This window comes from Diabrotica virgifera, chromosome 4, assembly GCF_917563875.1.
Source record: "Diabrotica virgifera virgifera chromosome 4, PGI_DIABVI_V3a".
Taxonomy (NCBI): domain Eukaryota; kingdom Metazoa; phylum Arthropoda; class Insecta; order Coleoptera; family Chrysomelidae; genus Diabrotica; species Diabrotica virgifera.
This window is the reverse complement of record NC_065446.1, coordinates 121,028,552-121,056,546: the sequence shown is the minus strand read 5'-3', so window position 1 is coordinate 121,056,546 and position 27,995 is coordinate 121,028,552. Positions and strand designations below refer to the sequence as shown.

General features: G+C 33.7%; 2 protein-coding genes across 2 annotated transcripts in view; one reads left to right on the top strand and one right to left on the bottom strand.

Moving 5' to 3' along the window:
• The window catches only part of LOC114331748 (putative sugar lactone lactonase YvrE), a 240,834-nt gene that overhangs the window by 161,588 nt on the left and 51,251 nt on the right, over positions 1–27,995 (top strand). The gene's annotated exons all lie outside the window — the stretch shown is intronic.
• LOC126883649 (uncharacterized) lies at positions 18,219–18,803 on the bottom strand. Its single transcript, XM_050649304.1, has one exon. It carries the CDS (start codon positions 18,801–18,803, stop codon positions 18,219–18,221), a length of 585 nt encoding a protein of 194 aa, XP_050505261.1.

Here is a 27,995-nt window from a genome sequence, read left to right as displayed (position 1 = left end):
TTCGATTTTTAATCGATAGTTATCAATATTGAATAATTACTAAATCGGTAAATTTTTAATTTATTTTATATGAATATAATTAAAAATTACTACAGAATTTTACTTTTTGACATAGATTTCATTGATAAGATCGCAAATTGTGTACAATATTCTTAATAATTAAAGTAAATACATTTTAATTTCACTCAAATACTCGCCATTCGATTACTGTCATCGACCACTTACATTCAATCTCGGTTAATTTGATTAATCGCGGCAGGTAAAGTAAAATTCTTCTTTCAGTACAATAAAGTGTTACTTTACTGCCGCAAATGAGGGCAAATGAGTACAATAATGAATGTCTTTAGTGACGGTTGGCGATAAAAACAATTATTTTTCAAATCAAAATGTCAATTTTAAAAGCGAAAAGGATTTCCGATGCCGGGAATCTAACTCGAGCCTCCGGGGTGAAAGCGTGTGAAAGCCATGTATCCTATCCTTTAGACCATATTATGGATGTGATGAACGGAGATAAATATTTGACATGTAAATTCTAGGGCTTTTTCCATCTACTTTCATAATTATTCTTTCTTGACTAAAAGCCCCCGAGTCGCGTCAGCTGACAGACATTTTCGTTATCAAACAAGTACTAACCACCAAAATAAATTCATAGAATTCGTGCCAAAATCACCGTGAAAATTTGACACTGCCTCCCAGACTATTATGACTATGACTTATGACACTATCTAAGCACTCAATGAGAAATGTCGAACCAGTCAGCTCATTGGCTAGTGTTTAATTTAGCGACATTTTTCTTAAAGCTATAAACTACTAAACTAAATAACAATACCGGCTTTATTTTAAAAAAGTCGATATTTCGCGTGATTTCAATGCACATCGCGTAGGTACTTGTTGAGATGAGTAATCATAACAATCGACGACTCATCGCAAAATTGTTCATATACTAAAATCATAATAAAGATGCACTAGAGATAAACAAACCAAGACACGTTGAATGCTACGAGGAGCAATCCCGAATCATGATTTTTTACAATGTGTGTACATTGTAAATCGTAATTGGGAAGTGCTCCTCGTAACATTTAAGCGTCTTGGTTTGTTTATTTCTAGTGCTTGGCACTAGGCAATCATCCTTGGCAATAATATTGGACATCTTTATTTTGTCTATATCAGTGCGGAAAAGCTGGACAAATGTTGAACCAGGTTCTGAGGTAACCATGATTTTATTCTTATTCTTGGACCTCGCTTTCCAAATATTTTTCCTTACAGGATGACTTGTAAGAGGGGTTCACATAATATGTCGGAAGTATCGTAGTTTTTGAGGTTTGAGAGTGTTCAGTATTTACCTCCCGATTCGTCTACGTTCTTCTGAGGACCTCCTCATTTGTGAGTGAGTCAATCCATGCGATCTTATGTATTCTACGATATAGTCACATATTACATACTTTCAATCTTCTGCACATATCTTCGTTCCAAGGTCCGCGATTCAACACCATAAACAAGAACAGGCAAATTTTATATCTTCAAAAAAACATCCAAACAATGCTTACAATATCGGCGCTAATGAATTAATATTATCGTTATACTACTATAAACTAAAAAAGGCAAAAACAGCGAAACAGTTACCAAAGATAATAGTTTATGTTCAGAAAAAAGTTTAACAGAATTGTTGATTGGATTTTGCTTCTATCATTTTATATTTTCCATAGATCGAGTCTGTTCAATTTGCGTTTTATTACTAATTTAGAAATTGGTAGGCCCAACACCGAAAGGTAGAAATGGGTTTTAGTCCAGTCGGTTTAGACGAATAACAGGCCTAACCTTGCATTAGGAGCTGCCCCAAATTTTATTTTTCTAATCTTTCTTCTTCTTATGGTGCCTATCCGTTACGGATGTTGGACACTAACAACTCTAATCTTTAGGGAGGGTCAATATAAGTATAAATTTAAAATCTCGACTGAATTCCAAGGTTGCGTTAGTCGCCATCTTGATCTTAAACGAGAACAGTTTTTGCTCAATATCTCCGCCATTTTCAATTTTTTGGCAAAAAGTGTAGAAACTGAAATTGTTGAAAATACGATTTTCTATAATTTCATTTATAATAATTTTTTTCGTGCGGTCGATATTTTCCGAGTTATGAGGGGAAAATAGTGACAGTTGGAGCATAATTATTGAATTATTGAATTATCTCGTTTATTATTAGTTTTACAACAAATATGTACCTGTGCAAAAATGAAAAGAATTAAATTCTACACAATTTTGATTTCATTGATTTTTTTGCTAAAATTAATATTTAAGGTAGTACGTATGCGGTAATGGCGCGAGCGTAAGACCGGATTGATTTTATAGCAATTGTTTTTGTTCAATATCTACGCCATTTTCAACTAAAATTGTTCAAAATATAATTTCCAACAATTTTTTTCATGCGGTTGATATTTTGCGAGTTACATGGGAAAATAATAAAAAGTGGTGGGGGGAGCACATTTATTGAATTGAATTTTGTATCCGAGCTGCCCCAAATTTTATAATTATATCCTTTAGGAGAGATCAATAGTAGTGTAAATTTAAAATCTCGACTGAATTCCGCAGTTGCATTAGCCGCCATATTGATTTTAAATGAGATCTTAATCGCTTAATTGCTTAATATCTCCGCCATTTTCAACTTTTCGACATAAAGGGTGGGAAAGAAAATTGTTGGAAATGCAATTTCCTACAATTTCTTTGGCCCAATTTTTTTATACGATCAATATTCTCCGAGTTAAGGGAGAAAATAATGGAAGCGGAGGGGAAGCATAATTATTGAATTGTCTCATTTATTATTAACTTTACGACATAATTGTACATAAACAAAAATAAAGAGAATTATATGTTATAAAATTTTTGAAACTTCCAATGAAACATCAACCAAACATATAAAAGACATAAAAAGACATTATATACATTAAGTTCACTTAATTTTATTAACTAGCTGGTTTTATTGGTTGAATTTGTCTGTCGATATTTTAAGTTTTATGTCAGCTAATATATCGTGGATGTTCCAACAATTTTTTTTTAAATTTTGGACCCTGTTGGGGGGAATTTTCCCATTTCCCCCTTGTAGACCCGCCACTGGTTCTCTCGAAAAATTGTAGTAAATCGTAATTGCAACAATTTCAGTTCTTACTCTTTTTGTAGAAAAGTTGAAAATGGCGTAGATATTGAACAAAAACAATTGCTATAAAATCAATCCGGTCTTACGCTCGCGCCATTACCGCATACGTACTACCTTAAATATTAATTTTAGCAAAAAAATGAATGAAATCAAAATTGTGTAGAATTTAATTCTCTTCATTTTTGTACAGGTACATATTTGTTGTAAAACTAATAATAAACGAGATAATTCAATAATTCAATAATTATGCTCCAACTGTCACTATTTTCCCCTCATAACTCGGAAAATATCGACCGCACCAAAAAAATTATAATAAATGAAATTATAGAAAATCGTATTTTCAACAATTTCAGTTTCTACACTTTTTGTCAAAAAATTGAAAATGGCGGAGATATTGAGCAAAAACGGTTCTCGTTTAAAATCAAGATGGCGGCTAAAGCAACGGTGGAATTCAGTCGAGATTTTAAATTTATACTAATATTGACTCTCCCTAAAGATTAGAAAAATAAATTTTGGGGCAGCTACTAATGCAAGGTTAAATGCTATCTCGACTGGGCTATTTATAGTCCAGGGCGCATATGTTTTGAGATGGACGTTGAGAGGTGGCTCATATTTTTTTGCAGAAATTGCTTGGAATTGACTCATATAATAATAATTGAGTTATACTCCCATACAAAAAGGTCCGGAACATTGTTTAAATAATCAAAATGTCAAAAAATGAAGGGATCATTCGATTTTTTCTTCGTTTTTTGATTATAACTTTAAAAGTGTTCATTTCCGAGAAAAGTTGCATAATTAAATTTCCTACAATACAAGATGCGTTAAAAATTTTTAAATTGTCACCCTTGTTGCAAAAAAGTCATAAAAAACAAGTATTCGCATTTTACGTTTTTCAACCATTTATGCTACACTTAGGACCTTCATATTTCGCCCAGAAAAATTTTATGATACAGTAAAAGAACACTATAAATTTTATCAAGATGGGTTCAACAGATTTTGCAAAATAAATTTTGCAATCCAGCATTCGCAAAAAATGCATTTTTTCAAAATGTTGCAGGACTGAAAATAAAGCAGATAGCAAGTTAAATTCATTTGCATATAGAAAGATACTGTACCTTTCATTTGCAATTTGCAAAATTCAAATCGATTAACTACAACGCCAACAGGATTTTTTTTTTAAATAAACATTAATTTTTGGTGTTATGCGCCAGACAGCGGATACATTTGCTCTGATTTGGCATTCCAATGTCATGTCAAAAATTATCGAATATTGCGGCTGTAGACAAACATATGTGTTATTGTTAATAATTGTTAAGTTGGTGTTTTAGTTTTTATTGTTTTGAGAACCGAGACAAAAGTAAGTCGATACTTGTCGTGACTTTTTAAATAGTTTTTAAAAGCAAGAGGTACTTAAGTGTAAATATTTTAACATTGTAATGAAAAATTATAATATATTCTATTTGGAAAATGTAAAATGTTTCACGAGGCGAGTGCCACAAATCAAGCGAGGGAGAAATATGTCATTTTCTCATGTGTTGTACACTGTCCTTTTTCTATGGATGCGGTTTTATTAAGAGTTCAAACTTTAAAATTAAATAATGTAGGTGCTTTTAGATATATTATGTGCATACATTGAAATAAAATATATATACACGTGGGTATTTAATATTCTTAAAATTATATACGCTATTTGCTTAAAATTCTAATTAACAGTTATTTTTGAACAATCTTGAAAGGTAAAGTTTTGCTTCAACACATTTTTTTGACAATATTAATTGTGTTTGTATTGTGCATGTTACCATGGAAATGGAGATCATATATACAGGGTGTCCAGAAACTCTACCGACAAACGAAGACAGGAGACTCTTCAGATAATTTTAAGATAATTTAACCCAATTCACTTAGTCCGAAAATGCTTCCTAAGGGAGCTAGAGCTCTTTGAAGATGGCGTCTTGTAATTAGTTTTTCTTAAATACCTCCAGAACGCTTCTATTTAGAAAAACAAAAATTGGTACGCGTATTTATCTTCAAGATTAAATCTAATCCATCCATTGCAAATTTCTAGTACCGATCATAGGCGTCCGTTTTGGGTAGGGCAATGGTTATTTTATCGCATAACATTTTTATCTTTAACTTTTATGCATTTATGATACTGGATTATTAAATTAAGAAGTATTTTAGTACTAAAAGGTACTCTTGTTTTAAATCGATAGGACACACCGTTTTCTAGAAAAATCGATTTGAAAACTTTTCGCTTTTTAAATTAAAAAAAAATTAAAAAAAAACTGTTTAGGAAGGCGAAAACTGGTACATTTATTTATATTCCATAGATAAATCGATTTCATTAATTGCGAATTTCTAGTACTGGTCATAGTCACTGGCGTCAGTTTTGGGTAGGTCAACAGTTGTTATTTTATAGCATAACTTTTTTGTCTTGAATTTTTGAGCATTTTTGACACTAGAATATTAAATTATGAGGTATTCGAGTACTAAAAGTTACTCTTACTATATGTTGGTAAAATACTTCGTTTTTTGTTGAAAAGTTCTTTCAATTTTTTTTTCAAATTCCAAAAACGAAAAACTTTCAAATCGATTTTTCTAGAAAACGGTGTGTCCTACCGACTTAAATCAAGAGTACCTTGTAGTACTAGAATTCCTCACAATTTAATAATCCGGTATCAAAAATGCATAAAAGTTAAGGACAAAAAAGTTATGCGATAAAATACCCGTTGCTCTACCCTAAACGCATGCCTATGACCGGTACTAGAAATTTGCAATGGATGGAATCGATTCATCTCTGAAAAGTAAATATGCATACCAATTTTCGTTTTTCTAAATAGAAGCGTTCTGGAGGTATTTAAGAAGAACTAATTTCATGACGCCATCTTTAAAGAGCTCTAGCTCCCTTAAGAAGCATTTTCGGACTAGGTGAACTGGGTTATATTGTCTTAAAATTATCTGAGGAATCTCCTGTCTTCGTTTGTCGGTAGAGTTTCTGGACACCCTGTATAGAAAGCAGTAGGACAACCCGTGAGAAAAAATATTTCTCACTGCAATGGGCGACTTTTCTCACTGCATGAAAAATTTTTCGTTTTGAATGCATGTAAGTAGTGAGAGAAGTGGCACATTTTATAGCATCCATAGAAAAAGAAAGTTTTTGCTAAAAAATATTATTTTAAAGGATAGAGTATGTGTTTTTATTTTGCAATAAACAAATTTATTTATCTACATCGAAATGTACTAAAAATTAAAATTTATCTGTCATTACCAAAGGTCATTGGAATGCCCAATCAGAGCAAACGTATCCGCTGTCCTGCGCGTAACATAAAAAATTAATGTTAATTTAAAAAAATTCCTGATGCCGTAGTAGTTAACCAACTTTAATTTTGTGAATTGCAGATGAAAGGTACAGTATTCTTCTAATACGTAGAAGAAATTTCAACTTGCCAACTCCTTAATTTTCAGTCCTGCAACATTTTGAAAAAATGCATTTTTTGCGAAAGCTGGATTGCAAAATTTATTTTACAAAATCTATGGAACATATTTTAATGAAATTTTCAGCATTGTTTTACTGTATCATAAAGTTTTTCTGGGTGATATATGAAGGTCCTAAGTTTAGCACAAATGGCTGAAAAACGTAAAATTCAAATATTTGTTTTTTGTGGTTTTTTCGCAATTATTGCTATTTTGCAACAAGAGTTTTAAAATTTTTAGCCAATCTTGTGTTGTAGGAAATTTAATTACACAACTTTTATGTCAGTGAAACTTTTCTCGGAAATGAACACTTTTAAAGTTATCATCAAAAAACGAAGAAAAAATCGACTTTTCCTTAATTTTTTGACATTTTTATTATTTAAACAATGCTCTCAATCTGTTTGAGTGGAAGGATAACTCAGATATTATTATATGAGTTATTTTCAAGCAATTTCTGCAAAAAAATATGAGTCACCTTTCAACGTCCAAATGTACTAATATTTTTACAGATGCGCCCTGGTCTACTACTGATTAAGTAAGTAAGTAAGTAGAAATTGGTATTGATCATGGAAAAACCAGTAAACAGAAATCTGAATTTCAGTACAGAGAAAATTAAATAATTGCTCTGATCGAAAACGGCCGAGGTCAGAGGTAGGTTGTTGTAGTAGTTGTAGTAGGTAATTTAAGTAAGCAGATGTCTTTTCCACGCAACGTAGGGTTTTCTTCAAATTTTGGAGAAAGGTGTATTGTGTAGGTTGTGTAAGTGGTAGGTTGGAATATATTTAAGGGGTCACATGGAAATAGAACTGTTAGATAGATTTTTTATAACCTCTGATGGACTCTGCAATCTGCCGGAAGGGTAAGCGTTTACTATGACAAATGTGAGACTGACGTGCAGAGTATACCTCCAGTAATAGATATCCTTTAAAAAACCAGCTAAATTTAAATTTAGTTTTTTTTGACAATGATAGTACTTCTTTTCTTCTATTTCTTCTTCGTCTTCTTCAGCCTATTTGCACTCACTCCTAGACAAAGACCTCCCGATGAGTTCTCCATTCTACTCTATTTTATGCTATTTGGTGCCAGTTTCTCCCCATTTTTGCTTTGATGTCGTCTAGACTTCGTCTTTGTGACCTTCCTCTACTATGACTGTGCTCTCGTATTCTCCAATGTACAATGTGTCTCGTCCACCGATGTTTTGTCGTGTCACGTGTCCTACCCAGTTCCATTTCATTTGAGCAATTCTTTCAACTACATCTTCCACCTTCGTCCTGCTTCGCACGTCCTCATTTTGTATATGTTTCCTCAGAGATACTCCTCGTTCATAGCTTTTTTAGCTTATTCTTTACTTCCTCAAACATAGTTCGTTCGATCGCCCTCTGTGTCGTTCTCAATCTATTGGTTAATAACCTTTTAAGTATCATCATCTCCATTCCATGGGTCATAACTGGTAGAATTCAACTGTTAAATACTAGGTATATAATACTTCGAATTTTTCGGTCTCACTTCCATCTAAGGATCTAAGTCGATTATGATATCTTGATTTGTCATTACTTTTGTTTTATTTAAATTCATTTTTAAGCCGACTTTTTTAGATTCTTGTTTAATCTCCTTTAGCATGTAGACTAGTTCTTCTGTATTGTTTCTTATGAGTACTATGTCATCAGTAAATCTAGATGACTTAAAAATCTGCTAACAATTTTAATTCCACGTTGTTCCCAATTTAATTTCTTGAACACATTCTAATGCAAGGGTAAATAATTTTGGAGAGATAGTATCTCCCTCTCTAACTCCTCTCTACGTTCTTATTTTGCTTGTTGTTAGACCTTCTGATACATCTAATTGCATAGTTGCATTGTCGTATGTGTATTTGAGGAGTACTCTATATCTATATTAATCAATCCTTGCGTTATTCGTTCCTTCTAATACGGCCCAGAGTTCTATGGAATCGAATGCCTTATTGTAATCCACAAATGACAAATGACGACGTTCATTGTATTCATTACACTTTTCTATAAATGTCCTTATTGTCTGTAGGATAGAACTTATTTGTGTTTTTATTTTCTTATTAGCTAAAACTTATCTGGGTCCTGTAGACAGGTCGGTAGGGCAGCAGTTTTGATGTAAATACTGACACACTGTAACGAACACCGAACTGGTAGATGACTTCCTTGATGGGTTACAGCTTGACATCGCGTCATGTAGAATGACCATATAGGGGATGTAGAATGGTGCATCAACAATGGTTCGTAACGCTTTGTTTTGAAATCTTTTAAGGATGTCAATATTGGAGTTACTGGCGGTTCCACAAAGTTGTATACCCTAGGTCCACACAGGTTTGAGAATGGCCTTATACAACAGTAATTTTTTGTCTAATGATAATTTAGATTTGCGTCCAATCAGTCAATCTTCTTCTTCTTCAAGTGCCGTCTCCTAATCGGAGGTTGGATATCATCATCACTATCTTTACTCTATCCACCACTGCTCTAAAGAGTTCTATAGAACTGCATCTAAACCAGTCCCTTAAATTCTTTAACCATGACACTCTCCTTCTTCCTATACTCCTTCCGCCTCTTATCTTTCCCTGTATTATCAGTCTTAGCATTTCATATCGCGGTCCCCTCATTACGTGTCCCAGATATTGTAACTTTCTTATTTTTATTGTGTTTATATTTTCGCATTCTTTACCCATTTCTCGCAGTACATCAATCAGTCAATACATTTTGCTAAATTTAAGGCCTAGCTATTTTCATTTGGTGAATGTATACTTTTCCAAAGTCAGCCGTCGGTCCAAATGCATGCAAGATATTTAGCATCGTCAGCTTGTAGGAGTGGGCAGTCGTTGATTTTTACTGGTGGACATGTTTCTCTGCGTAAAGTGAATGTCACCTGTGTATCGAGTTTCGTTTTATTAGCTCTATTACGCCATATTTTAGCTACTTTTGGGTTTTGGTAAGATTTGTCTGAAGGTCCTTTGGGGCTGAGGCCGGATCGGTGTGAGATGCCAAGACCACAGCGTCAGCAGCGAATGTTGCTAGAGTGGTGGATCTTATTCTTGGCAGATCAGCTGTATAAAGGAGTAACAATATAGGTCCAAAGACGCTACTCTGAAGAACGCCAGACTAAATTGGATGTAATTCAGTTAGTTCACTTCCTTGTTTCACGAAGAAAATGTCTGATAGGTAGGATTTTATTAGTTGATAGTGGAGATAGTGTAGGATGTCTTTCAATTTAAGAGGATCGGAACGTATTTTCGGCTGCAATGCTATTCAAATGGGGATTCATTTTTTTCGAATCCTCGGAAAACTAGTAAGTATTTTTGAAAAATTTAAACGCAGAATGTAAGATTACGTTATTAGCGAGGGCCGAAAGTCCCCGAGAACTTCTATAATGTTTATTTTAATAAGTTACAGGGGTGAAAAACTAAGAGAAAATTTAGTGTGATTTTTAATTTCAAATACATCATTCAAAATAAACTTTTTATTTATTCTAATAGCCCAGTAAATGAACGGGAAATTCGGCGATACCGTGTAATTTTCAGGGGCAACTCAGAATTGCATGAAAATTTGGATTTTGGTTCTGCTTACCCTCCACTTCAAAGTTGAAATTGTGCCGTTGGTTGCTTTTACTTGGGGGGTGACAGTCACCCCTTCTCTGGGGTGAAAAAACATACGTTCAAGATAAGACCGAAAATGGATAAATTGACTGATTTTAAGCAACTTTTGTTCTATAGAGCTTTTTACTTAAGTCAATACTTTTCGAGTTATTTGCCATTGAAAATGTTGATTTTTCGACAAAAAAAACTACGTTTTCGGACGGTTTTTCGCAAATAACTCAAAAAGTAAATATTTTATCGAAAAAAAATTCTTAGCAAAAGTGTAGCTTATAAAAAAAACCCAAAAAGATGGTGTATCATTAAAGTCTATCAATCAAATAAAAACAAAGTTTTAGCTCATGAAAAATACGTTCTTATTCGTCTAATTCCAAATCGAATATTTCAAGGTGAAATCACCGAAAAATTAAGCACTTTTCGGGAAAAACCCATTTAAACTTTTTTAAAGTGTTTATAAAAAGCTTTGTTTTAATTGTTAACAAAAGTTTTAGCATTAAAAATAAGCGACTTACGCTCAAAATAAAGTTGGCCCTCTTTTTTTTTGTAAAAAATCATGAAAATCTCGCCGTGTTTAGCTCCTAAAAATGAAATTAATCGCTACCGCTTTACAAACAATTTACTTACCTACCTATTTTTTATATGATCTGTCAGTCTCACCGGTTTAAAGTGTTTATTTTTGAAAGGGTTATAATTGAGAAAGCTTGAATGGGTCACTAATCACGAGTGTATGCAAATTTTGAACAGCCATATCTTAACCAATTCTTGTCTTACGGAGAAACAAAATGAAACTAGCATATTTATAATACCAAAACCTAAATTTTTGTACTCTTTAAGATTTTTCTTATCACTAATACTTTTTAAGTTATTTTGAAAAAATTAAATTTTTCAAAAATTTTTAGAAAATTTTTTTTTAATATAAAACCAAATGTTTTTATAAATAAGCACTTCAAATCAATCAAACTTACAGATCATATAAAAAATACGCATACAGTTAAAATAGATGGCAAAGCCAAACGATTAATTTCATTTAGGGTGCTAAATAGAGGGAGGTTTTCACGATTTTTTTTACCAAAAAAAAGGGGCCAACTTTGTTTTTCAGTGTAACTCGTTTATTTTTGATTCTGTAAGCTTTTGTAAAAAACAAATAATAAGATTTTTTTCGATACTTTAAAAATGTTAATAAGGTTTTCCCGAAAAACGCTTCTTTCTTCGGTGATTTCGCGTTGAGTTATTCGATTTGGAATTAGACGAATAAGAACGTATTTTTCATGAGCTACAATTTTGCTTCTACTCAATTTGTAGACTTTACTGGTACACCATTTTTTTCGTTTTTTTATAGGGTACACTTTTGCTAAAAATATTTTTTTCGATAAAATATTTAATTTTTGAATTATTTGGGAAAAACGGTTTGAAAACGTAGTTTTTTGTCGAAAAATCAACATTTTAAATCGCGAATAACTCGAAAAGTATTGACTTACGTAAAAAACTTTATAGAACAAAAGGTGCTTAAAATAAGTCAATTTATCCATTTCCGGCCTTATTTTAAACACGGGTTTTTCACCCCCCGAGAAGGGGTAAATGTCACCCCCCAAGTAAAAGCAACTAACGGCACAAATTCAACTTTGAAGTGGAGGGTAAGTAGAACCTAAATCCAAATTTTCATGCAATTGGGAGTTGCCCCTGGAAATTACACTCCAAAACGGTCATTTATTGGGCTATAAGGGACTCTCGGCCCTCGGTAATAATTTAGTCCTTCATTCTGCGTTTAAATTTTTCAAAAATATTTATTGGTTTTTTCAGGATTCGAAAAATATGAACATAATGCCGTGTAGGCCAATCAAGTTAGGTTTTTACTAGACATAACGGAAAAGACGAGGTTTGACAGTTGAAATGTGTAGTATGAGATATTACAAAAAGACTACCATCTTTGGATTCATCAATTTTTTTAGTGGAACATTTTTTAAATAAACAATCAAGACGTCAAACTTAGTTCTTTACTCATAACTTAAAAACTTGTTTATTTAGAAATTTGACGTCCACAGGTAATTTTCTCAGAAAAAAAAAGATACATCGAATGAGATACGCTAAATAAAAATCGGTTAATAAACAAAAAAGTTATTGCAAAACGGATGACAAAATCACTGTTTTTAAATACAGTTAATAACAATTTTATTAGACTAAGTTTTCACTCTAATGGCATATAACATATCCCACTAGAATGAAAACAATGGGAACCTTCTCTGGCTACACCTCCGAGGCTTCTACAATTTGCAAGCCATACGGATGCTGAGACTAAGGAAGATGAGGGAATTCTGCAATTTACAATTCACGTCACATCTGCTCAGCGCGGTAAAGTTCCAACGAGACTGGTTCCCTTCATACTCCACACAGAGTAAATGTAAATCAAAAATGAATAACCATTTTCAATTTCGTTGCAAAACGAAAATACAGCCGAACCATATTCCAGTCCAATCAGAGAGTGCTGCAAGCACCTCTACCGGTTTCGAAACTTATTAGTCTCTCATCAGGAGGCGCATATGCTGCTCTCCCTGAGCCAACCAAAACAAACCCCAGCGTGCAGTCCCGAATTGCAACGAACGAAATGGCATAGATGCCCTAGCGGCAACTGCTAGCAAAAGACTAAGTTTTCACTCTAATGGCATATAACATATCCCACCAGAATGAAAACAATGGGAACCTTCTCTGGTTACACCTCCGAGGCTTCTACAATTTGCAAGCCATACGGATGCTGAGACTAAGGAAGATGAGGGAATTCTACAATTTACAATTCACGTCACATCTGCTCAGCGCGGTAAAGTTCCAACGAGACTGGTTCCCTTCATACTCCACACAGAGTAAATGTAAATCAAAAATGAATAACCATTTTCAATTTCGTTGCAAAACGAAAATACAGCCGAACCATATTCCAGTCCAATCAGAGAGTGCTGCAAACACCTCTACCGGTTTCGAAACTTATTAGTCTCTCATCAGGAGGCGCATATGCTGCTCTCCCTGATCCAACCAAAACAAACCCCAGCGTGCAGTCCCGAATTGCAACGAACGAAATGGCATAGATGCCCTAGCGGCAACTGCTAGTAAAAGACTAAGTTTTCACTCTAATGGCATATAACATATCCCACCAGAATGAAAACAATGGGAACCTTCTCTGGTTACACCTCCGAGGCTTCTACAATTTGCAAGCCATACGGATGCTGAGACTAAGGAAGATGAGGGAATTCTACAATTTACAATTCACGTCACATCTGCTCAGCGCGGTAAAGTTCCAACGAGACTGGTTCCCTTCATACTCCACACAGAGTAAATGTAAATCAAAAATGAAATTTTTGACAATGTCCCCATATAAAATTCAAAATAAAACTCATTTTCGTTTTCAGCACCATAAAAAGTATAAAGTAAGACCAAAATTAGCCTTTCACCACACCGTGGTTGATATTTTGAGAAATGAGCTTTTTTTTCTTTTGGGGAGTACCACGTACCACTCGTCTATAAGGTCGCATAACTTTTTTTCTGTTGCATATTTTGACTTTGTGGCCTTTTTATTGTTATTTTTTAAATCTATTTATTTAAAATATAATTTTACTAAATAAATGTGCAACATAATAATATTCATAAAATTCAAGTTTCTACCAAAATATATAAATATAATATTAAGCTTCAAATCCGGTATACTGTCAATGTTAAAAATTGGCTGCAACGGTCTAGCGCTAGCGAATGCTAGTCCGCGAATTTATTCTCATTCGGCTGCGCCCATCATTTTTTTTTACTTTAGTCGGAACGCAAAATACTCTTTCTTTATAACCTCAAACCTCAAAACCAGTTGACATAAAAGTGGTGGTCCGGAGCCCAGTCTCTACACAGCATGCAAACTATGCAGACAAACCCTCGGCTCGCTGAAAATTAACCCTCCTTCGCGATATAGGCAAACACACCGCTTGTTCACCCAAAATAAATAAATATATTACTGTTCGTCGTTACATTTATTTTTATTATTTTTAATTAATTCCGTCAACTCACTCCAACGGAATAACTATATAGATTTTCTTCTTCTTACTCCTGTTTATAAGCAATTCTGCTTGTTCATTGACGGATGAATACCTCTGTGAAAGGTTGTCACTGGCAACTTTTTCGCGGTCGTCTGATGTGTCTTCTACCGATTATGATTTATCTCTTGCTATTTTGACAACACTGGTCCTCCTTCTTCAGCTTATGTGGTTACTCCATTCTCCAATTCTACGTTGAGTGCAAAATACATCTGATTACATTAATTTAATTGTCAACCTACCTCTAATATCTGAAAAAATTTAACCAACATGTTTGTAATAGTTAAGAAGAAAATAATGTAAACGGTTGAAAAAAAAAATTAAGCCAAACTTCTATTTATTGCAAGAATGATCTGTAAATATTTCTCTATTTTTTGTTAAAAATTGAAATGTTTCAATACGTATATACCCCGTGAAAAAGTATCGCAAAAGCCATAAACATCCAAACAATTCTTACGAAATCGGCGCTACTGGATTCATATTATCATTACACTACTATAAACTAAAAAAAGCAAAAACAGCGAAACATGTACCAAAGATAAGTTGTTTTATGTTCAAAAAAAATTTAACAGAATTGTTTATTGGATTTTGCTTCTTAGTCCAGGCTGTATCGTCGCCCCCGTTAGGTAAATTGTTCCGATTCAATTTTTTGCCCAAACTTACTCAAAAAGAGCTCCTTATAACAAATCCACAGGGTGCCAGGCGGTACCGTGGTCGGAAAATTGTTTAAACAATTCTTTTTAAACAAATTTACAATAACAATTTTTTCACTTCAAATAAATTTTTTAGATCATTTGGATCATTAGGAGCGAACAAGGTCTCTTGTAATTTTTCTCTAAAATTGATTTTTGTCGAGTTATACGCGATTTAAAATTTGAAAAATGCAAAAATAACAATTTTCAAGGCTTAGTAACTCGGTTAAATTTTTTTTTTATTTACATAAAGTACCTCGACAACTATGGCCATTAGTACAAGAACACTAACATTAAATACATAATTAAATAACGAAAATATATAATAATTATATAACTTTAACTAATGACTATGGTATTAAATCTTCTTGTATAGCTGAGTAGTTTTTAAAAACGATATAGTTTTCATGATCTCTGTAGGGCTGTTGAGCATTTCTTTAACAGTAGGTTTCATATCAAGTGATGTATACAGGTTGGTGAAAGAGTTACATTCGGTGAGGACGTGTTTCACAGTCAGGAAAACATTGCAATGGAGGCAAGTTGGACGAGTTTCTGAGGACATCAAGAAACCATGGGTAAGTTTGGTGTGGTTAATTCGGAGTCTTCTAATAATCGATGCTTCTCTTCTAGTTAGAAAGTCCAAGGAGAGATGACCAATATATGGTTGGAGTTCGTGTAGAGTTGTTTTACTCTGTTGCCATAAGTTTTGCCAGGCATCATTTACTGACTTTTTGAAAACGAGTTTTAGATCGCTAGCTAGTTGAATTCTAGTTATTCCGGTATTGAGGTTGGTAGCTTCTTTGGCAAAATGATCTGCTGTTTCATTACCAGTAATTCCAGTATGAGAAGGTAGCCATATGAGAGAGACTGTTACATCTTGAGCAGAGAGAATGTTTTGAACCAATGGATGGTCAGTAAAAATTGTATTGATTGAATGGATAGATGAAAGGGAATCCGTACAAATGGCAACATGTCTGTTTTGATGGGAGATGCATTGAAATGCCAACAGAATACTATATAGTTCACCTGTGTAAACGCTACATGTTGAAGGTAGCCGAGAAGATCTTACAAGTTCATGTTTAGTGGTGACAGCACAGCCAACACCAGTGGTAGTTTTAGAAGCATCGGTAAACAGAATTAAATCATATGATTTTTTTTGTATGATTTCTAAAAATGCTTTCCTTACAAGACTGTTGGGTGATTCATGTTTGTTGAAGATGGTGAGGGAGATGTCTATTGAAGGAAGATGTTTAGTCCAGGGGGGAAGAGAAGGAATAGGAAATGAACTAGTCAACCGGAGGTCAATATTTTTAAGTAGTGGAGTAATTAATTGAGGTATAGGTTTTATGGTAACATGTTGAACATTGTTAGTAGAAGATGAGGTATTGGATGTGCTAATTAGAGAATGGACGGGATTAAAGGGATTTGCGGATGTTGATGCAGTATATGAAAGAAGAAGAGATTGCCGTCTTAGGGTGCGAGGAGGTTCATTGGATTCACGGTATATACTGTCGATAGGACTGGAGCGAAAGGCACCAAGGCATAGACGAAGTGCGCTATTATGAACAGAGTTTAATAAATCTATGTCAGATATAGGGGCTGAGTAGTAGATAAAGCTTCCGTAGTCGAGCTTAGATCGGATGAGAGCTTTATAAACTCTTAATAAAGTAGTTTCATCGGCACCCCAATGAAGATGACTAAGGGTTTTTAGAACGTTCAATCTTTTAAAACAATTAGTTTTAAGTTCATGGATGTGATTTTTCCAATTTAACCTGGAGTCAAATATCATACCTAGAATTTTACACTCATTAACAACAGATAGAGGGGAATCGTTGAATAACATTTTGGGCACGGAAGTGGAGGTCCTTCTGGAAAATTTTATTAATTTGGATTTACTTTGAGAGAGTGATAATCCTAGTTTATTAGATCTATCTTGAAGAAGATTTACAACACCTTGTAAAAGTTTACATGTGATGGGGACAGATTTACCATGACAGTAAATGATTAGGTCATCAGCGTATTGAACATATTTTATGGGAGCAGGAAATGACTTGCATAACTCGTTGATTGCAAGAATGAATTGAGTTGAACTTAATACAGATCCTTGAGGGACACCTTGATTCTGAGGAAGAGATTGAGAAAGCTTACCGTTAACAAGGACTTTAAAGATTCTTCCAGTTAGAAAGTATTTTATAAATGAGAGAATGTTACCATCCAAATTATAGTAGGATAATTTGTCAATTATTGCATTTCTAGAGATTGAATCAAAAGCTCCTTCAATGTCAAATATAGTTGCTACGACATTTTGATGATTATTGATTGCTTGAGAAATGTGTGTTTAAAGAAGAACAAGGTTATCAAGAGTAGATCGGTGACGGCGGAAACCGGATTGAGCTTCAGGAAGAATATTATGTTTTTCAAGGAACCAAGTGAGTCTTTTATTTATCATTTTTTCAAGAAGTTTGCAAGTGGTACAAGTGAGAGATATTGGACGAAATGATTTAGGAATTACGAAGGATTGATCAGGCATTTTAATTGGAATAATTATAGAATTGCGCCAAATATCTGGGAATTTATGTGTGTTCCAGATAAGATTATAAATTTCGAGGAGTTTGGAGAGAGATATATTGGAGAGATTTTTTAAAAAGATATAAGGGATGTCATCGGGTCCAGCAGCAGATTTTCTACATGTAGATAAAGCAAATTTTAGTTCATGAAGGGTAAAGGGGGCGTTGATAACCATAACATCATTTGTAGTTGATAAAGATGTGGAGAAAAATTTAGAGTGCAAATAACTGGGAGCGGAAACCGTATTACTTTTATTGAGTTTATCTTCGAAATAATTTGCCAGTGTGTCGGAAATTACTTGGCTATCAGAGATAACTGCATTGTTGACAGTTAGGTGAGGAATCTTAAAGTTAGTTTTATTGCCTTGGATTTGTCAAATTTTCTTCCATATTTGAGTGGGGTTTGTATCGTGTCTTAGAGAGGAAGTGTAATTTTGCCATGAACATCGTTTACTTTGTTTGATAATGAATTTGGCTTTGGCTTTAAGTTGTTTGTGTAGAAGAAGATTTTGAGGGGTTTTATTTCGTCGATATCTATTTAAAGCATTTTTGGATAAACAAATGGCATTACTACAATTTTCGTTCCACCAGGGAACCATTTTGTGCTTAGACGAGATGGTTTTTTTACCGATATGAGATTCGGCAGCAGTGAGTAAGCATTCGTTAAAAATATTTAGAGTTATGTTCCTCAGAAATAGTTAAGGAAGATAATAATATATCGGTTGTTGAAGTAAATTCTGACCAATTAGCGTTTTTAATGTTCCAGAAATTTCTAGTAGTGGTTTCCTTATAGGAGGAGCTAGATATAATGATGGGAAAGTGGTTGCTATCATGAAGATCATCAAAAACTTCCCAGGAGAGAGAAGGTGCAATTTTGGGATCACAAAGGCTAAGATCAATGGCTGAGAATGAACCTGATGAAATATTAAAGTGGGTTTCGGATCCAGTATTTAACAGAAAGGTATCTGAACAATTTAGAACGTTTTCTATAACTTTGCCTTTACCAAAAGTATGGGGTGAGCCCCAAATTATGTTATGGGCATTAAAGTCACCAACAAGAAGGTACGGATGGGGAAGTTGAAATATTAAGTCGACTAACTCTTTTTCGTTGAGGGGATGGTCAGGAGGAGGAGGAATGTATATGCTGCAAATAGTAATTTTGTTTGGACACCAAGTAGGAACCGCCACTGCTTCTAAATTTGCAGTTAAAGGCAGGAGGGAGGACTTTAAATCACTAGATATAAACATTGAGGTACCACCGCTAGCTCTTGTACAGTTTGTGCGAATATGATGATATCCTTCAAAGTTTTTAAGTTTGCCTTGATGGTCGGTTTTAAAATTTGTTTCCTGGAGACCAAATATGTCAGGGTTATGAGAGGAAATAATCTTTTGAATTCTTTCTAGGCGAAGATAAAATCCATCGCAATTCCATTGTATCACACTGAATGTAACTAATTTTGAGAAGAAATGGAGGAGTCAGTTGTGTTACCATCGTCATTGAGCAGTTCAGTGAAATCAAGTTGATCGGAATAGAGTTGTTGCTTTATTTTCTTCACAAGGCGAGTTATACGATTTTTTAAAGATCTTTCTTTGACATTGGATGGATTAGGACGAGGTCTTTCATTAAGGACGGTACATCAGTGGTAAATTTAATGGCTTCAGATAGAGGGTCGTTGGCGCCAAAGGAGTTTTCAAGAAATGCACTAAGTTGGGTTACATTAAGTGAAAAGGATTCTGGGTTATCTTTATATAGTTTAATAATAATAGAGAGAGATTCTTGATTAATTTTGTAACAGTCATGATCAGTTGATTTGGATTTTTTTGCTTCCTTTTTGGCAGGTTGCAGGTTTGACAGTATAGAAGTTGATAAGGTCTCAGGTGGAAGTATTGAGTTAGGAATTGGAGGTGAAGTAGAAGTGGGTGATAGGAGTGGAGGTGAAAAAAAGTTACTGTCAGTAGAACGTGGTCTTTTTTCGCCAATTTTTTTATTACTTAGCTCGAGGAAGGTGAAGGTATTTGTTCGGAAGATAAGTTAGAAACATTCGGAAGGGTGTTACAAGTAGTTAAAATGGCATGTGATGGTTGTTCAATATCTGATGAGTTAATTGGTATCGGAGGGGTCTCAAGGGAAACAGAACTGTCTTGAATATTGGGTCATGACTCTGCATTATGTCTAACTTGTTTGCAAAGAAAGCATTCTAGTTTATCGGTTGATATAAATATTCTGTGAATTAAGTTATCAAAAATAACGGTAGTCGATGTTTGCAGAGAAAAATCATCACTGCTAGGTAAGATATAAGTTATGCGTCAGAAACTTAAAACATGGTAAGTGTTAATCCTAGATCCTGAAGCGCTTTTTCAATTAAGGCCTGAGGAATGGACGGACTTACATTAGAAATTAATAACCTTTTGGTAGGTGAAACCAGTCTGCGTATTGGAATAACTGTTGAATTAACTGAAATATTTTGATGAGTACTAAGAAGACTATCAACTTGCAATGAAGAAGACAGGTAAATATATATACGACCATGGGAGATTCTAGATGCGAATTGTACGTTTTTGGGTTTAACAATACTACCGACAGCTTTAATATAATCAAATAGTACAGTATTTGGCAGAGAAGGCATGAGGATCGCTTGGTCTCGAGAAGGCACAGACAATGGAGGCAAGGGAAGCGGTTTTGTAGAGGTAGCAGCTGCATAAGATTTGGGAACAGAAGTATTATTTGAATTATCGATATTGGATTGTATAGCAGAAGTTGATGGGTCGGAAATTTGTGTGTGAGGTGAGTTTGAAGTTGGGTTGGATATGTTGCTGTGATCCTGGTTACCAAAACCACAAACAACTAGTTATATTTAAAAAAAGGTAAATTTAAGCTCAGATTACAGTCTGTAACTCAGTGATAGGCTTAATAATTTCTCAAATAATTGGTAAATCAAATAATATTCACCTAACTTCCAGTCAGCAGTCAAATCATGGTACTTTCAACTATAACATTTCAAATATGTTAAAAACTCGTATTAATCCGCTATTATCTAACGATCTGCTTTCTGTGAATACCAAAACGTTAATGGTAATATACGTTAATAATAAATAATACTTTATTTTCTATCGAAAATCGATAAAAAAATAATAATTTTTCGGAGCAACTCTGAAAATTTAACTAGTAGTTTTGACGTTTATTTGACAATTCTCGGTTAAAAATTATTATTATAAATGTCAGAAAATCACCAAATCAAAGTTTAAAGCCACCCCTACAAGATCCTGAAGAAATGTTTGTCAGTATTTTATTACTAAGCTGTTATTTTTAATTATTAAGAACGAGCGCTAAGAGCGTAATGAGGCGGCCGTCAATGTGAGTGCGAGTGAGATGCACCATTGGACGGCCGGAATGGTGCATCTCTTTCGCACTTATCATTGACGGCGCTTAGCGGTCATTGTTGACAATTAAAAATAACCGCTTAGTAATACAATATTGACACAAATTTCTTCGTGATCTTTTGGGGGAATTTAAGCTTTGATTTGTTCGCTTTCCTGACTTCCATTATAATAATTTTTAACCTTGAAAATGGCTTTTTTCACGTTTTTCAAATTTTAAATCGCGTATAACTCGACAACAGTCAATTTTAGGGAAAAATCACAAGAAACCTTTTTAGCTCAAAATGACCCAAGTGATTTAAAAAAAATGACCCAGTTGATCAAAATGAAAAAATTATTTTTGTGAATTTGTTAAAAAAAATGTTTAAACAATTTTTCGACCACGGTACCGCCTGGCACCCTGTGGATTTGATATAAGGAACTCTTTTTGAGTAACTTTGTGTGAAAAAATCGAATCGGAATAATTTACCTAACGGAGCCGACGATACAGCCTTGACTATCTATCAGTTCATATTTTCCATAGATCGAGAGTGTTCAATTTGCGTTTTATTACGAATTTAGAAATTGGTATTGATCATGGAAAAACCAGTACACGGAAATCTGAATTTCAGTACGGAGAAAATTGAATAATTGCTCTGATCGAAATCGGGCGAGGTCGGAGGTCGGTTGTCAACTTAATTTAAGTAAGTATGTCTTTTCCACGAAACGTAGGATTTTCTTAAAATTTTGGAGAAAGGTGTATTAAGTGGTAGGTTGGAATATATTTAAGGTATCATATTGAAATGGAACTGTTAGATATATTTTTATAACCCCTAATGGATTCTGCCATACGTTTTCTTGCCACACAGTTAGATACGTTTTTTCTATAACCCCATGGATGTTAAACAAGGACACTAACCAAGGCCAATATGAATAAACTAGCCACAACACGAAGGGCAATGGAAAAATCAATGCTGGGTATACGACTATAAGATAAAAAGATGAACTACTGAGTAAGATCAACAATAAAACTCGAGAATATCACAACAAAAATTGCCAGACTCAAATGTAGCTTTGCAGGCCAAACTACTCGACAAAGAGAACAACGTTGGAATGCCACAATACAATATTGGAGACGTTCCGAAGGTAGATGACCATGAGGAAGACCACAGATGAGATGGGTAGATGACATAAAAATGAAAACTGGAACAAATTGGAATTATGTTGCTCAGGATAGAGATCGACGGGAGGAGTTATGAGAGGCCTATGTTTACAAATGGACGGTAGAAGGCTAAGAAGAAGAATAATGGATTCTGCAATCTCCCGGAAGGGCAATAAGCGTTTGCTATGACAAATGTGAGACTGACATGTAGAGTATCCCTCCAGTTAGTGATCTTTAAAAAACTAGCTAAATTTAAATTTATTGTCTTTTGGCAATGATAGTACTTATTAATGTTTAGATTTCCTAATCAGCTAAAACTTATTTGGGTCCTGTAGACATGTTGGCAGGCAGTAGGCTTCTAAATCTACGCACTTCGTTGTCATCGGGTACATTTAAACGGTTGGCCAATACGTTTGGGTGCACTGACACTCTTTCACTTTTTCACAAAATATCATCTATTAAAGTCAAAAATATATTTTCTATGGATGCTATACAATGTGCAACTTCTCGCACTATTTACATACATTCAAAACGAACAATTTCTCACGCATTGAGAAAAGTCGGCCATTGCAGTGAGAAATATTTTTTCTCACGAGTTTTCATATGGTTTTCCATACATATGATTGCCGTGTTCATGGTAACATGAACAATACAAACACAACTAATGTTGTCAAACAAAACGTGTTGAAGCAAAACTTACCAGGAATTATCTTTCAAAATTATGAACTATTTTAAATGGGAAATAAGCCACAATTTTACCAAAAAAATGAATTTATTAACGTTTCGACGCCCAAGTCGGGTGTCGTTGTCAAAATACAAAATAATAATAAATAAACAAAAATGTTGTTGCTTAGTAAAAAATTCTTTTAATAATTTATTTAATCTGACTCATTTATATAGGCAATTCAGGCATGTATTATATATACATTTTAAAGTAGAAGACTTTAAAATAGCTTCAGAACAACATCTTTCAAAATTGTTCAAAAATAACTTTTAATTATCATTTTAACTAAATAAAGTATACACATTTTAAGAATATTAAAACGATAGAAGTGCGCCGATGCCACGCCGTACTGACAATAGGTACTGAGTATTGACAATAGTACTGAGGTTTGGCAATACTGATCTCCGTAAGCGTAACGTTCTATTCTTAATGTGAGTAAAAATTACCATCCTTCCTCTTTAAAATGACGTTCGTTAGAAATATCTAGGATTTATAGTTACCGAAGTATGATTTTTCAAATTTCGCCGCTTACAGCATTTTTGGGCCATTTTCCACATTATTTCGCAAACATGGTTCTGTAACTTTTTCTACGCATTTCTAGCTATATGCAATAGTACATTTAGTAGAAAGAGAAGTCTTCTTCTTCTTGTCTTTTTCCTTATGCCTATTAGGTCGTCGGATTATGGTCGGTTGTTTCTTTCACCCATTTTTCCACTATATTCTGTTTTTGGCTAGGCGTTTCATTTCTTCTTTCCCTCGTGCATTTTCTATGTCCTCCAGTTGATCCCTCCAATTCTTTCGGGGACGCCTTCTTCTCCTTTTTGTCGTGTTTTCCACTTGTATAATATTGGCTCTATTTCCGTTCTTCTTCTTATTTCTTATTCTATCCCATTTTGATTTTCTTGCGATCTTTTTAAGTGTTTCATATCCATGGCTTCTATTTCTGACTCATGTTTCTTCTGTATTGTCCAATTTTCCCTTGCCTAGGTTATTACTGGTCTTGTTATTTTATTAGGAATCTTCCTTTCCACTTCCATTTGTATGCCTTTATGTATTAGTATTAGTTCAGAAAGCCACTGCGCATCCGCTAGGAAAAATATTCTAATACGGATTTTTTGTACAATCTTACTCAAAAAGGACCCCTTTTAACAAATTTGCATGGACCAAAAGTTGGTCAAAAATTCTTTTAACGTTTTTTTTTTTTGTTTTTCTCCTAAAATTATTTTTTTTTCATGGAACAAATTTTTTTTAGGTTTTTTGGATCATTCCAAACAGAAAAGGTCTTTGATGACTTTTCTCTAAAGTTGATAGTTTTTGACATATAAGCGATTAAAAATTGAAAAATTGCCAAATCGGCCATTTTTAACCCTCAAAAACTATGTGAAAAATTTAAAATTTGAATGTTGCCAAGGTAAGTAGATATTCTTTAAACATCGATTGATGAAATGCCGAAGAGTTTTTTGCAATACAATATTCAAAACTCCTTTGTTTTTTAATTGCTAATCAGGCGTGCTCGACATTATTTCCACCGTTGCATGTGTATACAGTATGGGGTAAATGAAAGAAATAAATTAGTTATTTCGTAAACCAGCGACTTCAAGGAAAAATCCCGAAACAACTCGATTTTTATTTTTAAGTTACGATATTGTTGCATATATGGTACACTAGTGACGTCATCCATTTGGGCGTGATGACGTAATCGATGATTTTTTTAAATGAGAATAGTGGTCGTGTGCTAGCACATTTGACAGATTCTTCAATTCTCTATTCAGTAATATAAACATTTACATGATTATTTATACAGGGTGTCCAATAATTCAATTTTTTGTCAATTTGTCAAATAATTTAATTTAATAAAAATTTTTTGGACACCCTGTATAAGTAATTATGTAAATATTTATATTACTGAATAGAGAATTGAAAAACCTTTCAAATGAGCTGTCACATGACCCCTATTCTCATTTAAAAAAAATTATCGATTACGTCATCACGCCCAGATGGATGACGTCACTAGTATACCATATACGCCACAATATCATAATTTAAAAATAAAAATCGACCTGTTTCGGGATTTTTCCTTAAAGTCGTCGATTTACGAAAACTAATTTATTTCTTTCATTTGCACCATACTGTATGTGTATATGCTACCGTTCAAACCCGATTTCAGTTAAAACCCGAATTTACTAGGAAAAACTAGTTTTAACTAAGCGCTTTAGACAATTCTGGTTTTAACTAACCAAAACTAGATTTGACTGCTACATTCAGTTAAAACTAGAAATCCCGAATGGATTTCATTTAGAGTAGTTTATATTAGTTCAAAGTAGCTTTTTTTGGAAAAGTAATACCTAAAAACAAAAGTCTTCAATCAATGTATACTCCCTGTTTTAATAGATGGCTCTCAGACATGGACGTTTACAAAAGAGAATATGGAAAAATAGCAAAGACAGAAAGAGCCATGGAAAGACAAATGCTGAACATTAAATTATCAGACAGGAAAAGAAACGAATGGATCCGTAACAAAACAAAAGTGAAAGACGTCTCTACCCAAGTAGCAAAGCTTAAATGGAAGTTCGCCGGACACACCCTACGGCAGAAGGATGAAAGATGGACTAAGATGATTATACATTGGAGACCATGGAACCACAAACGAAAAAGGGGAAGGCCACAAATGCGATGGTCTGATGACCTGAAGAAGCACACTGGGTCAAAATGAATGCAAATTGCCCAAGATAGAGGGGCATAGAAGAAGGAAGAGGAGGCCTATATCCAAGGAAGGATGTTTAGGGCTGATTAGATAGATAACTTTTTTTGGAATTACTGCCGAATACCAGTTAAAATTGTTGCAAGAGACAAGAAGTATGTATTACGGCTTGTTCGGGATAGTGTTAATGACGAAGGCGGCCGGTCGGTAGCAAAGTAGTGTGTGAAACTCTTGATTGTTTTGCATCGTTTTTATGGGTTATATTACACCACTGTGTATTATTCACCATTAGTGATAATATCGAAGATCAGATTGAGAACAGAGATATAAGAACGTGAAAAGAACGTGTTTTGAAAATGATTTTACAAATGGAAGAGAGAGAGAAGAAAGAAAGTCACTACAATGTTGTGACCAAAAGCATAATATAATAAATGAATGGTCGAAGTACAAGACGCGGAACTGTCTGCCAAGAAAACACCATTACAAAATCGAAGACTAAAATGATTTAGAATTGTTGAAGTTGGCGAGATAAAAAGTTAGCTTCTAAAATTGATCCCATCAAATGTATTATGTACCTGTCGAAAATATTTTTGGCATAATTGAAGTTGTTGCTATTTTTCATGGAAATTGGGATAGGTTGAAAACTGAAACCGCCAGGAAATAGGCAAATATATAACTTTTTATTGATATGATCAATACTTTTATACCAATGTGTGAAACCTGCTAACGGAAGAAGAGTAAAAATATAAAAACGAAGAGAGGTCTTGTGTCCAAACCTATATTGCATTCAGAAATAAATAGTCGCTGTCAGGTAGATTTGATCGATATGCAATCACAAGAGAATCGGATATAAACTACTCTAAATGAAATCCGTCCGCGATATCTAGTTTTAACTGAATTTAGCAGTCAAATCTAGTTTTGACTAGTTAAGACTAGAATTGTCTAAAGTGCTTAGTTAAAACTAGTTTTTCCTAGTAAATTCGGGTTTTAACTGAAATCGGGTTTTAACGGTAACATATACACATGCAACGGTGGAAAATAATGTCGCGCACGCCTGATTAGCAATTAAAAAACAAAGGAGTTCTGAATATTGTATTGCAAAAAACTCTTCGGCATTTCATCAATCGATGTTTAAAAAATATCTACTTACCTTGGCAACATTCAAATTTTCAGGTTTTCACATAGCTTTTGAGGGTTAAAAATGGCCGATTTGGCAATTTTTCAGTTTTTAATCGCTTATATGTCAAAAACTTTCAACTTTAGAGAAAAGTCATCAAAGACCTTTTCTGTTTGGAATGATCCAAAAAATCTAAAATATTTTGTTGCATGCAAGAACAAATAATTTTAGGAAAAAAACAAAAAATACGTTTAAAAAATTTTTGACCAACTTTTGGTCCTGGCAACATGCAAATTTGTTAAAAGGGGTCATTTTTGAGTAAGATTGTGCAAAAAATCCGAATTAGAATATTTTTCCTAGCGGATGCGCAGTGGCTTTCTGGACTATATGGGTTTATTTAAAGCATAAAATATTCGTGTCGATTTGCTTCCTCTGTTTGCAATTTCAGAGCTGAGTTATCTGATTGCACATTATCTCTTTGTTGTGTAGGTCCTTCGTGTTATTTATTATAATTGTTTTGGTTTTGTCTATGTTTGTTTTCGTTCCCATCATTTCAATTTCTTCAGTCCATATATTTTAGAAAGAGAAGTCAGTTATACTTCGTCCGCTATAACTTTTCCCGTGCGTCACGATTCATTTTCAAACAAATTAAGTCAAAACATAAAGTGAAACAAACGTCGATGTGTATATACATTTTGTATACTGTATACTACATACTACACACATCGGCGTACGTTTCACTTTATGTTTTGACTTAACTTGTTTGAAAATAAATAAATGTTACGCATGGGAAAAGTTATACCGGACGAACAATACCATTAAACTGGTCTTGTCTTTGTATAAGGTTGTACGAATATTTTTAAGCAAGTTATGGTTTTTCAAAGGTTAGTATACTTTTAAGGATTTTTGATTTTTTGTGATTTATTAAATTTCTCATTATAGATTTTTTTCTTGTATATTTAGGTATATACTTTGTGAAATAAAAAAGATGATATTACAATGTGCAACTTCTCTCACTACTTACATACATTCAAAACGAACAATTTCTGATGCAGTGAGAAAAGTCGGCCATTGCAGTGAGAAATATTTTTCTCGCGGGTTCTCGTAGGATTTTCCATATATGATCGCCGTTTCCATGGTAACATGCACAATACAAACATAATTATTGTTGTTAGCAAAACTTACCAGGAATTACCTTTTAAAACTGTTCGAAAATATCTGTTAATTAGAATTTTAAATAAATAACGTTAGTAGATAAATTTTAAGAATATCAAATACCTACGTGTGTATGTATTTTACTTCAATTTATGTATTTTTGTAGAATTTTTTTTAATTCAAAAAAAAATTATAAGTTCATCATTTAAAAAGAAAATTAAATT

Excerpts from the sequence above, each read along its gene's own strand:
- LOC126883649 (XM_050649304.1), bottom strand. The coding sequence starts at position 18,803 with ATGTTTATATCTAGTGATTTAAAGTCCTCCCTCCTGCCTTTAACTGCA.